The sequence below is a fragment of the Mytilus californianus genome, unplaced genomic scaffold (assembly GCF_021869535.1).
Source record: "Mytilus californianus isolate M0D057914Y unplaced genomic scaffold, xbMytCali1.0.p SCAF_1, whole genome shotgun sequence".
In the NCBI taxonomy this organism is placed as follows: Eukaryota; Metazoa; Mollusca; class Bivalvia; order Mytilida; family Mytilidae; genus Mytilus; species Mytilus californianus.
The window spans coordinates 16412982-16430266 of NW_026262581.1; the positions used below are offsets into that span (position 1 = coordinate 16412982).

Here is a 17285-nt window from a genome sequence, read left to right on the forward strand (position 1 = left end):
CCAAAATTGGATTTTATGGGAATTACAATGGAGTTATGATAACCCATGATAATACCATGACTTTTGATAGGTATAGAGCATGTTACTTGGAAGTATGTGGGCTACATACATCTTTTGAAATTCAAGCTGCAGACACATTTTTTGGAGGCAATATAAATATTTGCCTCCAGCAGTCACCAGTATATTTTATGCGTCAGTTTAAACCTGATCAAAACATTTTCACTTTACCGAATACTTTTATCAGGTGCACATTTCAACCTATTATAGCAATAAACAATTATGGCTATAACGTCACAGTACCCAAATTGCACCAAGTACCCAATTTTCACCCTATGTGTATGTATGTATTCAACAAAAATAACTGCAGAAATCTAACAAGTTTTTTTTGAGACACAAATCGTTCACAGTGAGAATATACATGTATCAACAGATGAAGCATTCCTGGGAAAAAGTAAATCTACGAAAACATCAGTGTCGTCACCATGCGAAGTTATCTAATTATCATCTTTTAAAAATGTTAGCAACTTCACAACTACAAGTTAATTTTCATGACCAAAATAAAATAAAGTACAAACAAAACAGCAATAAAATGCTTCGCCAAGCACAGCCTGATACAACCACAGATGTAGATTAAGCATATAAAAAACACCAAAAATTTTATGTCAGTTGAAATCAAACATATTTTAATTTTGGACCCTTCAAACTTTAATATGGACTGATTTGAAAACAGGTATCAGGTGAGCCCAAACATTTCTATTCAGCAGCAGTCTCCAACTACATATCTCCTTAATTTTATATGATAGTCCCACAAAAATGTTGAAAATGTGTACATTTAATTTTTTTTCTAGATTCTCTCATGTCATGCATGTGAAAGCGGTACCTTTTTGGTCACTATTTATGTGTTGCGTCTTAATATGAATTGTAACACTTTATAGTGACTGACCAGGTCAAACAAATACTTCTCAAGAAACATGCAGCAAAAGAAGACAACTTGGAACAGCACCAGCCATGCCAGACTATGTAGGAATAAAAACTCAAATCGGAATAGCATGGACGATATGTTAGTGATATGTCCTTGTGAATAGTAAGGAAAGCTATCAATAATTCCGCAATTTTATCAGGTTAATCGTACATTTTCTGTTCAAATTTTCACACAATCAGTGACTCGTTCAAAAAGGCTAAACTAACGTTTTATTACCAGCTGATTACTGTGAAAGTTTCAAACAATGACAAGTGTTTCATTCATGAAATAACGTGTGCGTTTCTGTGAAAAAAATCATGTGCAATTTTGTGATTTAAAGGGAAAGAAGATCCTTTTGCGGTGCACTTGTGCATGTCAATTGCGAACTAACCCAGTATATTTTCTTTATCATGACCAGTCCACTGATAATGACGTCAACATTATCAAGGACAAGGAGTATACACATCAAAGGAAAAATGCACAAATTACCGATAAAATGAATTACACACACTGTTTCGTGTGTATCACCTCCCATATCAGTATTTGTTGCATTTATATATAAATGAGAAATAATAAATGTAAAAATGGTAAATTTTTGGAGAAAAAACCCAAAAATTATGGAAAAAAAACAACCCAAAAATGTTGTTTTTGACCACTGACTCCTAAACTGTTGGTACCATAACCCCCAAAATCAATTCTAACATTCCTTTTGTGTATTGAACCTTCTTTCATACATTGTCATAGAGATCCATTTACTTAAACTAAAGTTATTGTCCGGAAACCAAATGTGTCTTCAGACAGCAACAGCGACATGATAGCATTACTCGAAAGCAAATTTTTGACATATTCCCCATTTCGATTCTCAGTTTTATATTGCCGTCGTATAAAAACTTGAAAAGTAAGCTAATAAAACAAATTATGCAAGAAATGACATAAAACCGACTCTGAATTAGTACATGAAATTGATGTAGAAACCCACAAAAAGAAGATGATCAGGAATACATTTATACTGCTGAGCAGTGTTCTCCCCTCAAATTTTAAATAGCATCCTAGAAAATAGATGAATCTTTAGATTATCAACTTAACAATCCTATTCATGGTTCCTTATATGCTTAGATGAAAATAAAAAACCTGATCAAAACATTATTCTAAGCAGGCTCACTGTAAATTCAAACTCTTCTTTTAACAATCAGAATGATCCTCTTATATGAGATGCAGGAAACCTGGAATACAATATGAACAACCAGCTAATTTAGAAAGTAAAAATAATTCAACAAACAGAAAGCGTTGTTTGCAATACTAAATAAAAAAAATCGCTATAACTTTTAGATATTGATGAAAAAGATATTCCAAATCCTCCACCTTTTCATGAAAATCAACAAAAAAGTAATTTAATAAAGTTATGGATTGTATAACTGTACAGTATTCATAGTTTTGAAATTAAACAAATGTCTTATTGTTTTAAATTTTATAAAATTTGCAAAGAAAGAAAAATGGATATGAAAATGCACAAGATAATGAATGTAAGCATTGTCATTTATATAAATCACCTTTTTCAGCAGAAAACAATAAGGGAGCAACCATTTAGCTTCAAAGGGGGGTATGGTTTTTTGTTTGAGTCAGATTTTTTACACGTGAAGCACTTCAATGCTATCAATCAAAATTATTTAGTCAAAATATAAACTCTAGAAGGTATGGGGAAAATCTGGATTCAGAATATTTTTTTTTGTCCTCTGCTTGAACAGAGTATTTTTGTCATCAATTTTTAAAGAAAAATACTAGTCCAAATAATTATGACGTCCAGGAAGGCTATTTTAAATTTTTGCTTTGATGCTTCCTGCGACACACCAAAAAAAAATACCATACCTCCTTCTGCCTTTTGAAGTTCAATGATCTTTCCCTAAACATTTTCCATCTAAACTTATTATTTTATTTTAGACAAAAACTATATGTAGGACATTCGTCCTGAACATGCATGAAATATTTGCCACTGGGCGTTAAGCAAACCAACAATCAATCAATATGTAGGACATAGTTTTGGTAAGCTGGCATTCAAGGTAGCGCCTTCCTCATATTATATTGCATATGCTTAATATGCGGAAATTTGGTATGAGTTGGTAAAAGTACAAGTTAGGAAAAAGCCAGTCCATTCCTTAATTATTATGCCAGCTTTAGCTGGCACTTATGGTAGAAGCATCGAATTGGAATAAAGAACGATAACTCTCTCTACATGATCAATCTAAAAAGTTTCGTCACTCTCGTTAAATCTCGTACAATTTTTTTTTTTTAAATTTCGAAGTTGATCAAGTCAAGTTATCTAACTCTTAAAATTTATTTTTTCTTTTTTTTTTTCATTATATTTATTAAATAAATATTGTATTCTTGCTTGGCTACAAATATAAAGTCAATTCTTCAAATAATGAAAACGAAATTAGCATTGGAATATCCGTCAGGACATTTTCAGGACATTAGTTTAACCCTTATATTTTTAATGGCTGCCAGATTCTCGTTTAATCGCGATCTTGAAAAAACGGGACAAAACGGAATAAATTCGCTGTTTAATACGACAAGAATTTTTATTTGTTTACAAAAACAAGAATTTAGAAATTTTAGTAACCTGTGTAGTTTATTTAAATTTTTTTGTTCCACGGAAATAACCGAAGTTTAGACAACAACATCTTACGCCATGTTTCAGTTTTATCGTCTGCTTCATCTTTCCATCATCAGTGACAAATTTCCTAAATAACCACAGGTACTTCATTTAAAAGTTACAATATCATAATTTATGATAACATTAGTAGTGTAAAAGTTCCGTCCAGCCATGGGAACACAGAAAAACCCTTTGCAAGCAATAAATTTCGGGAGAAACGTTAACGTAGCCGGAGGAAGTAAAATCCGGTGCTCTGCCTTTGCCAAAAGGCTTTGGTTGACCATGACCACTATTATTCATCTGCTACAGAATTTCCCAGACCCATATCAAGTTACAGTGATAATGAAGTTGGTTATACTGTTGAATGTGATCACGGTTATTCCTGTAGCTCACAGACAAATGCAGGTGAAATTCAAGACTTAACAAAAGTTTTAAACAAAGAAAATATATACTTTCACTATCTGTAGACTGTACTTCCTTTGACAAACTCTCAACAAATCTTGACATTAATTATGACACATATCTACCTTAAACAGTCCCAGGAGTTTCATCATAAATTAAAACAGCTGTAAAAGGAGACTTGAGTCTGAGTCAGAGTGATACATTTATAGGTACATATATATTGTATGCACCCATATTGTCCAAAATAGGATTTTATGGGAAGATGGAGTTATAATAACCCATGATAATACCATGACTTTTGATAGGTATAGAGCATGTTACTTGGAAGTATGTGGGCTACATCCTTTGAAATTCAAGCTGCCGACACATTATTTGGATGCAATATAAATAATTGCCTCCCGCAGTCCCCTGTATATTTCATGCGTCAGTTTAAACCTGATCAAAACATTTTCCCTCTACTGAATACTTTTATCAGGTGCACATTTCAACCTATTAAAGCAATAAACACTTATGGCTATAACGTCACAGTTCCCAAATTGCACCGAGTACCCAATTTGCACATATTCAACAAAAATAACTGCGGAAATCTTACAAGTTTTCTTTGAGACTAAACAATTTGTATTGTTATGATTTGACATTATACATGTCTTTTAACATCTGTTAATATATTTAGATATACACAAATCGTTCACAATGAGAATATATCAACAGATGAAGCATTCCCGGGAAAAAGTAAATCTACGAAAACGTCAGTGTTGTCACCATGCGAAGTTATCTAATTATCATCTTTTAAAAATGTTAGCAATTTCAAAACTACAATTTCATTTTCATGACCAAAATAAAATAAAGTACAAACAAAAAAGCAATAAAATGCTTCGCCAATCACAGCCTGATACAACCACAGATGTAGATTTAGCATATAAAAAACACCAAAAATTTTATGTCAGTTGAAATCAAACATATTTTAATTTTGGACCCTTCAAACTTTAATATGGACTTATTTGAAAATGGGTATAATGTGAGCCCGAACATTTCTATTCAGCAGCAGTCTCCAAGTACATATCTCCTTAATTTTATATGATAGTCCCACAAAAATGTTGAAAATGTGTACATTTAATTTTTTTTCTAGATTCTCTCATGTCATACATGTGAAAGCGGTACCTTTTTGGTCACTATTTATGTGTTGCGTCTAAATATGAATTGTAACACTTTATAGTGACTGACCAGGTCAAACAAATACTTCTCAAGAAACATGCAGAGAAGAAGACAACTTGAACAGCACCAGCCATGCAAGACTATGTTTGAATAAAAACTCAGATCGGAATAGCATGGACGATATGTTAGTTATATGTCCTAGTGAATTGTAAGGGAAGCTATCGATAATTCTGCAGATAACGCAATTTTATCACTGAGGTTTATTGTACATTTTCTGTTCAAATTTTCACACAATCAGTGAATCGTCCAAAAAGGCTAAACTAACTTTTTATTACCAGCTGATTACTAAAAGTTTCAAACAATGACAAGTGTTTCATTCATGAAATAACTTGTGCGTTTCTGCGAAAAAAATCATGTGCAATTTTATGAATTAAAGGGAAAGAAGATCCTTTTGCGGTGCACTCGTGCATGTCAATTGCGAACTGACCCAATATATTTTCTTTATCATGACCAGTTCACTGATACTGACGTTGACATTATCAAGAAGTACACATCAAAGGAAAAATGCACAGATTACCGTTAAAATAATTTACACACCCTGTTTCGTGTGTATCACCTGCCATATCAGTATTTGTTGCATTTATATATAAATGAGAAATAATCAATGTAAAAATGGTAAATATTTGGAGAAAAAGACCCAAAAAAAATGTTGTTTTTGACCACGGACTCCTAAACTGTTGGTACAATAATTACGACAACCCCCAAAATCAATTCTAACCTTCCTTTTGTGTATTGAAGTTGAACCTTCTGGTACAATTTCATACATTGTCATAGAGATCCATTTACTTAAACTAAAGTTATTGTCCGGAAACCAAATGTGCCTTCGGACAACAACAGTGACATGATTGCATTACTCGAAAGCAAATTTTTGACATATTCCCCATTTCCATTCTGAATTTTATTTTGCCGTCGCATAAAAACTTGAAAAGTAAGCTAATAAAACAAAATGCAAAAATGACATAAAACTGACTCTGAATAAGTACATGAAATTGATGTAGAAACCCACAAACAGAAAATGATCAGGAATACATTTATACTGCTGAGCAGTGTTCTCCCCTCAAATTTTAATTAGCATCCCAGCAAATAGCAAAATCTTTAGATTATCAACTTAACAATCCTATTTATGGTTCCTTGTGCTTAGATCAAAATGAAAAACCTGATCAAAACATTCTTCTAAACAGGCTCACTGTAAATTCAAACTCTTCTTTTTTAACAATCAGAAAGATCCTCTTGCTGATTACATATATATGAGATGCAGGAAACTGGGAATACAATATGAACAACCAGCTAATTTAGAAAGTAAAAATAATTCAACAAACAGAAAGCGTTGTTTGCAATACTAAATAAAAAAAACAGCTACAACTTTTAGATATTGATGAAAAAGATATTCCAAATCCTCCACCTTTTCATGAAAATAAACAAAAAATTAATTTAATATAAAGTTATGGATTGTATAACAGTATTCATAGTTTTGAAATTAAACAAATGTCTTATTGTTTTAAATTTTGTAAAATTTGCAAAGAAAGAAAAATGGATATGAAAATGCACAAGATAATGAATGTAAGCATTGTCATTTATATAAATCACCAATAAATTCAGTTTCAGCAGAAAACAATGAGGGAGCAACCATTTAGCTTCAGTGGGGGGAGGTATGGTTTTTTGTTTGAGTCAAATTTTTTACACGTGAAGCGCTTCAATGCTATCAATCAAAATTATTTTAAATAGTCAAAATATTACACTAGAAGGTAAGGGGAAAATCTGGATTCCGAATATTTTTTTATGTCCTCTGCTTGAACAGAGTATTTTTTTTTTCCATCAATTTTTTAAGAAAAATACTAGTCCAAATAATTATGATGTCTAGGTAGGCTATTTTAAATTTTTGCTCTGACGCCTTCCTGCGACACTTCAAAGCAAAAAAATACCATACCCCTCCTGCCTTTTAAAGTTCAATGATCTTTCCCTAAACATTTTCCATCTGAACTTATTATTTTATTTCAGACAAAAACTATACAGATATGTAGGACATTCGTCCTGAACATGCATGAAATATTTGCCACTGGACGTTAAGCAACCAACAATCAATCAATATATAGGACATAGTTTTGGTATAAAGCTGGCATTTAAGGTAGCGCCTTCCTCATATTAAATTTCTTGATATTAAGCTATCTTTGAATGATCCCACAACAAACAACAACAACAAAAATGAAGAATTATTAACAATTGATAAAAAAACATGCAGATTTGTGTATTTGCCCAATTTCGGTGAGCTCGATGTGAGTGTGGTCTATGCGACCGTTGTGGCATACTTCTTATAAATGACTTCTTTGAGGTTTATAGATAAAATGACAGAGAATATTCAAAATAACTTTGCCACGAATATTTAGCATCGTATTGATAGTTCCGCTATGTTTTCATGTAAAAAATCTCTTGTCGCTTCCAACTTTTAGCCCAGCCTCTGGCTCTGGTCTGCATGTAAATTACTAATACCTGAGTTTACATATCATGTGACATGATCGTTTTCATCACGTGAAAACAAAATGGCCACTTACCTGGTTTGTTTTGTCTTGTTGTTTTCGTTTGTTAATTCATTGAAATACGACCCAACATGGGATTCTTTAGACGCAAGACCACTTCCATCATGGTATGATGATGCTAAGCTTGGTATATTTATTCACTGGGGTGTATTTTCTGTACCAGCCTTTTCATCGGAGTGGTTTTGGTGGCAATGGAAAGGCAAACCAATGCCGGCTGTTGTGGATTACATGCAGAAAAACTACCGTCCAGATTTTACTTATGCAGATTTTGCAGCTATGTTCACAACAGAATTTTTTGTTCCAGAGGAATGGGCAGAAATGTTTCAGGATTCTGGTGCAAAGTAAGAATTGTTCTTCTTCAGTGCAGTCCTCTAATTGAGTACATGTATTTGCAGTCCTCTAATTGAGTACATGTATTATCGCACTATTGCTGGGTGTGACAATTAAGGTGAAGGAAAATATTTATATGTGCAAGTTAAAAAAAGTCTGATGTTTTGATTATGAGAAACTGCAGCTCAGTACCCCTTGCTGAAAGTATCTTGTGAGGTACTGTCACAGTCAAGCACTTGTCTGAAAATAAATAACCTATATGCAAAGTACCTTAAACTGTTAAAATAACACAAGGTACCCAACTTGCATTTTTGATAAATGACACTTGATTGTGAACTTCTTTTATATTGTAAATTACAGTTGTCTATCTCACTGAAACTTGTTATGTCATAAACCTATATTAAATTATCTACAAAAGGTTCAGTATAACAAAAATATTTCTGTTGTTGGAATCATTTGCAGCAGGCTTTCCTTGCAAGTCAACGGTAAATTATATTGTCCTTTTCGCTGAGAGAAGACAAAATAATTTATGGTTGACCTAGGCCTACTTGGAAACGATTTAGAGATAATGTCAAGCAAAATTTTGAAAATATATTTTTGCCTTTGTCAGTATTTCACTTTTTAAAATATAGATGGACTTTTTTTTTGCAGTAAACATTTACAGACAGTCTGGGATTAAGTTATTTTGACATAATAAATTTGTAGACCTTCATTTATTGTTATTAAACTTGGACAGAAGCTAATCTTCAAGATAAAGAAATAGCATCTGAAGAAAAATATTGATTTAAAATAAAATCTTTTAACAGCGAATATTACACATTTACACATGACAGCAGCAATCACAGGCGAGAACCCCTCACAAAATTTTTGATTCCTTGGAGTTTGCTATTTTTGCTAATACTTTTTCATCACCTTGCCACTTATCATACATTTCTACATGTAGATTGATTTTTATTCACTGCATTTATATTATAGATACATTGTATTAGTCAGTAAACATCATGAAGGTTACACGAATTGGCCATCCAAGTATTCCTTTAACTGGAATTCTAATGCTACTGGTCCTAACAGAGATCTTGTTGGTAAGAATTTTATAATACTGTTTGTTACTATTATTATTATTTTAGGGAGATGTGGGGTTACACCTTGGTAGAAGTCATTGAAAAAACAACTCGACAATATAGTATATAAGACATATACATCTATTGATCAATATTATACTCAGTTATCAACAACTGAATAGAAAATTCAATGTAATTGAAAACACTCTATACATTTATGAGTTATGTGATGAATAAGCATTTTATGATATTTAAAAAAAAATATATGTTGGACATTTTATATAATCGGTGTTTTTTTCTTTTGTCCAATTTACATGTTGCTCAAAATTTCTTCTAGCTTTTATGTCTTATGGAAGTAGCTAAAAAAATATAGTTAACAATTCTTATGATCATATATCATAAGTACTTTTTTTTGTACATCAGAAGATAGAAAAAGTAAATTTGACTTTAAAATAAAGTCATTAGTACTGAAAATTTATTATTTAACTTTGCTACTATACTATTGAGATATTATACATATCTATATTGATAAATGTAGACTTTATATATAAGAATACAATGTACATTATATTGTTTTTTTTTAAACAAGAAGCAAATGACATAATTTTGTGTTTCTTGGTTCAGTGACTACTTGAAAAAAAAGTTAAGATTTTTTGTAATGTTAATTTCTCTCTTATTATGAGGAATAGGATAACTATATTTAGTATGTGCATACCTTGCAAGGTCCTCATGCCTGTCAGACAGTTTTCATCTGACCTCGACCTCATTTCATGGATCAGTGAACAAGGTTAAGTTTTTATGGTCAAGTCCATATCTTGTTCTTTATTATTTGAACATGCATAATGAAAAACACACTATCAAAAGTAACATAAATTATGTTATGTAAAAATGAGTTTTTTATTATTGTATATATTTTACAGGAGAGTTAGCTGCTGCAGTTAGAGCGAAAACACAGATGAAGTTTGGATTATATCACTCTCTGTTTGAATGGTTTAACCCAAGATATTTGGATGACAAAGAGTCAGGATTTAAGAAACAAGACTTTGTCAGGGTAATGTTTTTAGAAACTGATTAATATATTTGTTTCATCATCTATCATGTCTATTCAAGCATTTTCTTTAGATTTATTGTTCACATGTAACATATATTTTAAACTACGGGTAAGCATACCAATAGTAAAAACAGACCTGTTTTAGTTTTTGCTACCTGACATGTAGTGGATATTTGGAATTTGTTTTTTTCAAATGAAACAGATGATAGCTGCATTTCATGGAGGGAAATAACCTATGATTTTAGTGTGCATGACACATGAGTGTCTGAATAGGGTTTACTTTAGAGAATAATGGACCAAACAAATAGAAAAAAATAGCCTATAAAATATAAGAATACAAAAATTAATACCCAATTCAGATCCTCCCACTGTTTCACAATCAAGTCTCTCATTATGAAAGCCCTGGTTAAAAGTTTAGGATTAAGCCAAATTTATTAAAACCTTTTATCATCAAAACAGAATGTTCCAAATACAATGAAATAGTACAGCCATTGCCTTGTAAGTTCAACTTTGCAGCCTTAGATATTGCATTGTTATATTATTTTTTAAAATGAAAATTTGTTCAAAATGTATTTTTATGCCCCACTTAGGGGCATTATTTTTTTTGGTCTGTGGGTCTGTTCGTTCGTTTGTTCGTTCGTTTGTTTGTTCGTCAGTCCCACTTCAGGTTAAAATTTTTGGTTAAAGTTTTTGGTCAAGGTAGCTTTTGATGAAGTTGAAGTCCAATCAACTTGAAACTTAGTGCACATGTTCCCTTTGATATGATCTTTCTAATTTTAATGCCAAATTAGAGTTTTGACCCCAATTTCACGGTCCACTGAACATAGAAAATGATAGTGCCTGCTTCAGGTTAAAGTTTTTGGTCAAGGTAGTTTTTGATGAAGTTGAAGTTCAATCAACTTGAAACTTAGTACACATGTTCCCTATGATATAATCTTTCTTATTGTAATGCCAAATTAGAGTTTTGACCCCAATTTCTTGGTCCACTGAACATAGAAAATGATAGTGCCTGCTTCAGGTTAAAGTTTTTGGTCAAGGTAGTTTTTGATGAAGTTGAAGTCCAATCAACTTGAAACTTAGTACACATGCTCCCTTTGATATGATCTTTCTTATTTTAATGCCAAATAAAGAGTTTTGACCCCAATTTCACTGTCCACTGAACATAGAAAATGATAGTGCGAGTGGGGCATCCTATACTATGGACACATTCTTGTTTGATTATACATGTACTTATAACTGTGATGCATTATTTTAGCATGAATTCATGGATAAGTAAATGTCTATTTTTATCCCATATATCTTTTTTTTTTGGATTACAGATCCTTGTACAATTAAATAATCAACAAATTATCTACATAAGGTTAGAAAGAGATTAAGACATTTTTATACAAATATGAAAATACTGTTAGTATTTGCAAAAGTGATCTCAAAATGATATAACATTTTTTAGACTAAGACTATGCCTGAATTATATGAACTGGTGAATGCATACAAACCTGAAGTTATATGGTCTGATGGAGACTGGGAGGCTGCTGATGCCTACTGGAATTCAACCAACTTCCTGGCTTGGCTTTATAATGAAAGGTCAGTATTAACTTCAATTATCAGAGTAACTACAGATAAAATGTTCCAACCAGTAAAAGGCAGCCATTTTTCACTGTATTCAAATTTTTGTTATAATTCATATGCATTTTAAATTGCAAAAAGTACAACCCACAAATAATATAAAAAGTAGCAGACTGAGTGAGCCCTTAGATTTGTAATGGTTTAAATCTGTGTACAAATTGGCCAGGATTTTAATGAACTTAAATTTTCTAAACATTTATGTAAAAATTTGTTGCACAGTGAAATTTACAAACACACAGGTATGTTGCTGTTGAGATTGCCCTAATGGTATCTAAGTTTGTGAGGAATATTGAATTCTTACTTCTGTTCAGCAGTTGGGTATATGGTGTAATTAACAAGTCAAAATATATATATTTGAATCACATGGCAAATTAACATGTAGCATTGGTTAATATTAAACTTGAGCAACAGGTTTATCCATAAATGATATTTTACTAACATTAACAAAGTTACATTTTTGTATAAGATGCCCCTCATCAAAGTATATTTAAGAGTAAGGTGGTTTCACTTTCACCTATCTAAATATAAGACATTGAATGTAAAATTTACCATCATTTATTCTCATAAATTGTTTTCACAAGTATCAGATAAAGAGGATTATGCTACTGCTTAACTTTTTTTTATGTAATTCTCAATTTTAGAATTAACTAAAGTTTACATAATTGAGAATTTTCACACCAGACTGGTTAGAGTAAATATCCTTGTTATTATAAGGGAGACTGAGATACTAAATTATATAACAATAAAATTATTTCTTCTCACAATTGGACTTGCCATGGCAAAAAAGGATGATTCCCTTGACTCGCCTTTGAAAAATTCCTTTGTGAGAACCCTGTGTGTAAATTTAACAGTTATATTTATACATGTTCAACTTGTTCAAGCCTTTTGTTCAACATTACAGTCCAGTAAAAGATACAGTAGTGACCAATGATAGATGGGGATCTGGATGTTCCTGTAAACATGGTGGATTTTATACATGTTCTGATCGATATAATCCAGGTATTTACACTGTTATATATGCTTATTCTCTGTTATACATGTTCTGATTGATATAATCCAGGTATTTACAATGTTATATATGCTTATTCTCTGTTATACATGTTCTGATTGATATAATCCAGGTAATTACAATGTTATATATGCTTATTCTCTGTTATACATGTTCTGATCGATATAATCCAGGTAATTACAATGTTATATATGCTTATTCTCTGTTATACATGTTCTGATTGATATAATCCAGGTAATTACAATGTTATATATGCTTATTCTCTGTTATACATGTTCTGATTGATATAATCCAGGTAATTACAATGTTATATATGCTTATTCTCTGTTATACATGTTCTGATTGATATAATTCAGGTAATTACAATGTTATATATGCTTATTCTCTGTTATACATGTTCTGATCGATATAATCCAGGTATTTACAATGTTATATATGCTTATTCTCTCTTACTTGCATGGTTTTCATTACTTTTAAAAAATTGGATAGAGTGAAAGGGTTATTATACCTTGGGGTACTACATGTACGTCCACTACTAGAGTTAATTCATAGAGTCAAATTTAGTTTCTTTTTATTTATTGATGCACTGAATGTTTAAGATACCAATAGCATAATAATGGTGTATCTGTTCAGCATTGGAAATCCATTTAGATTTTCTTGAAAGATAGGAAGCAAACAAACTAAATAAACTCACTTAAATTATAAAGTATGATTATGCAATAAACAAATTGAAAAATCAATAACATGGAATGAGGATAAATTGCAATAACAGTCAAGTAATTTACATTGTGAAATATGAAGTATCAATTTAGGAGAAGTAGAATATAAGAATAATTAATTCATTTCAAAAGTGAATAAAAGATTTTTATGTTATTTTTAAGGCAAGGTGCAGAAACACAAATGGGAGAACGCTATGACAATAGACAAATATTCCTGGGGATACCGCAGAAATGCTAGGCTTGAAGACTACCTTACAATAGAGGATCTTTTAAAACAGTTTATTTCTACTGTCAGGTAATAAAGAAAGCACTGGGTATTCCTTAATAAAAAATTTCATGCTAGTACGTAAGTCTGCTTTTTTGTCTCCAAGAAAAAGAAGAAAGTCACCATGTCTGATATGGGATCCTACATTCCTTTGTGGGCTTTATAGAATAAGGAGATGTATGATTGCCTATGAAACAACTTACCACCAGAGACCTGCTTTGTCATCATTTAGACATCAGAAACTTAATGGAATTTAAAGAAACTTGACCCAGCAATTGTTCTATTTTTTTATTTGCTCATTAATGGTACATATTTCATTTTGTACAAACGAGTATAAATTTAATAAACTTAATGTATTTTTTTAATATTTACATTTAGCTGCGGAGGTAATATGTTGATGAATGTTGGTCCTACAAAATATGGAAAGATTAGTCCTATTTATGAAGAGAGACTCCGTCAGATGGGACAATGGCTGCGAGTAAATGGAGATGGAATCTATGGAACTAAACCCTGGGTTCACCAGAATGACACTGTAGTTAAAAATGTGTGGTATGTGAAAATAGTTTACTGATGTACAACCAATCATTAAATTTTAATTTAAAAATATATTTTAACAAATAATAATTAACTTTTAGATAAATTTCGAACTAAGATAAAAAATATCTAGTTCATTATTTTGTAAATAGAAATATTTCTGTGTGTGCACTTTTGTTTACTGAATAACCACTAACTTGTCATATAGGTGATGAACAGTTTCTTGATTATACCAGTATGTTTTAAAATACCTTTTTCTGAAAACTTCCAACACTACACATATAAAAGATATACCATAAATATTGATAAATTTATGAATGAAAGTTTATCAAGTCTTATTGAAAAAATTTAAGGCCATATGATTTGTATAAAAGTATCTGGGGTGATAATGCAAATACAGATAATGTACTGGATAGATTTTTCGCTACTAACACTTTTCCAGAATTCCCTAGAAACATTTTAAGTTCAACATTTTACAGGGGAAATTGCATCAGTGTATTTTATCCACTAGCAGTTAAATACCATTTATAAATCTGCTTGTAGAATGCTTATGATAATAACAATTGTGAGACAAAAATAATATGACTTTTTTTATTTTTTTGTATTATATGTTTTTTTAGACAATGTCTTGCATCTTGTTATCATGTTTTTGTAATCTTAAAACCTCAAGTAGTATACAATACTGCATTATCTTTTGAAAGGTATACAATGAAGAAGGGTGCTACAGAAACTGATGTTTATGCAATACTGCTGGAATGGCCCGACAATAACTTGGTAAAACTTGGAGCACCTATAACATCGAAAGAAACAACTGTCAGCATGTTGGGATATCCTGAAAAAGTGACATGGACAGCTGGTGCAGGTGGAAAAGGAATCAATATACAGATACCACCCTTGTCTGTGGAAACAATGCCATGTGAATGGGCATGGACATTTAAAATGACAGGTTTACAGAACTAATCAGGATTGTGCTTCTTTTTAACAATCAATATAGGAAAACTCCAATATCTATGATGAGTTTATTTATCCAATGAGTCATAGATTTGAAAATGGAAGATAAAACTTTTTGTTGGAAATCCTATATGTGGGATGATAAATGAAATAGATTATTACGTGTGAATGATTTAAATCTTGATGGAAGACAGAAAATTTGTTCAAAGGGTCAATTAGTTAACCAAAAGTTATTATTAAAATCTTTCTTCGTGTTTGGCTTTTACCAGGTACAAGTTTTATAAATCCTAAATTATTTTACATTTTTCAGGATTTTGGGGTGAACATTCCTAGAAAGGAAAAAATTACTTTATAAAACTTCTCACTGAAATAAACATTTAATGATTTATTTAGTAATTAAGGACAAAAATCCATGTTAACAAATGTTTCTTGTGAACTTCTACCAGATTGCACTTTACTAGAGTTTCATGGAATAATGTAATTTGAAATTATCATGAAAACATGTGTGATATGCCATTTAATATTATTGCAAGTTTTTATTTTTATATGAGATTACATATCATAGAATATTTGTTACTTGTTCAGAAAAACTGATAATAGACTGTATGTGTAATTAGTTTAATTTTATTTATACTCATAGTAATGTGTATACCCATTTGTATTTAAAAGTGCAATATATGTAATGTTAACACATGATCTATAGTACTTTATACCTTCATATTACAGAAGATTTATCTGAGCACAAGTTTTTTTTATAAATTAATGATATTTAATATCATTTAGATGTTAAAATAAAACTAAAAAAAAACATTATGGACAAAATATGTTGGTTGATATAAAATTAATATTTGTAAGGAATCTGATTCAGCCTGATAGCTTAAATTTGTTCAATTATTTAATTTCGTCCATGTTGTATTCATGAAATTGTTACAAATGATAAAATGTAAGTAATTAGGCATGGTTCACCTTACATTGATAAAATATAACAAGTCACAATTTTAAAGGAGCATCAGCTAACAAATTCATGATCACCGACTTGACTTAAATTCTCATATTTGATTTATAACATTATATAGCGAATATCAAAATTCAGAAATCTATCCATAACTGAACTTTCCAGAAATTTATTTACTAGATGATGGTTAGATAATGTTGATACGAATATGCAGTTTATATAGGAAAGAATTGTTGACATTTTCAGTTTTGCTATTCGAATGAGAATCAGATGAAATTCTTGACCATTTGAGTATGTGTCATAGTAAGAAACTGTAGAACATACATCAAGTAATTTAATAGTTCCATCATAAAAAGATAATACTGTAAATTCAGAAATTATTGCGATGTTTTTATTATTACGAAAAATGCGACAGGGTTATAATCGCAATAATTTAAACTCGCATTTTGAAATTTTTAATATGAATCAAACAGTATTTTTCTCAATATCGCAAAAGTTAAAATCCCATTTTAGTCTAAAATGACAAAATCACAATAATAAATGCACGCAATAATTTCTGAATTTACAGTAAATAACTCAAATCAGTACTAGTATAATGATTAAGAACCCATTTTGTGTAAATGTGTGTCCATTACTATACATTCCAATGATTTCTCTTTCATTATTGATTTTTCTATTTACTACTTTACATTTTTGTATTTTATTGAAATCCTAAATTTTATTAAAATATATGCTTAAAACTCAAGACTATTTGTTTTAAGGCAATGCATTCTTTTATTGTTATCGTCTATCTTATAATAGAATAAGAATGATTCAAATGTTTAGTGTTATGTTTCATTCTAAAATATGATGGAATCTCAGTTGTATGTTTGTCATTTGCAAACTTAAACAATCTAAATGTTCACAAAACTTGCAGTGAAATAGGCTTCGACATGTCTGTGTTGTAAAAGAAACAGTTCAGAAATTTTAGTTCAGTCTGCATAAATTATCTTGTGCACTCATAGCATCCTGCTATTGAAGTT

General features: G+C 30.8%; 1 protein-coding gene across 1 annotated transcript; it reads left to right on the top strand.

Annotated features, from left to right (window-relative positions):
- The first annotated feature begins 7759 nt into the window (after nt 1-7759).
- LOC127712804 (alpha-L-fucosidase-like) lies at nt 7760-17003 on the top strand. The gene is made up of 8 exons (XM_052219445.1): nt 7760-8103; nt 9068-9174; nt 10074-10204; nt 11655-11788; nt 12732-12829; nt 13721-13853; nt 14202-14372; nt 15059-17003. Exons 1-8 carry the CDS (start codon nt 7766-7768, stop codon nt 15315-15317), a joined length of 1371 nt encoding a protein of 456 aa, XP_052075405.1. The 5' UTR covers nt 7760-7765; the 3' UTR covers nt 15318-17003.
- Nucleotides 17004-17285: the final 282 nt, after the last annotated feature.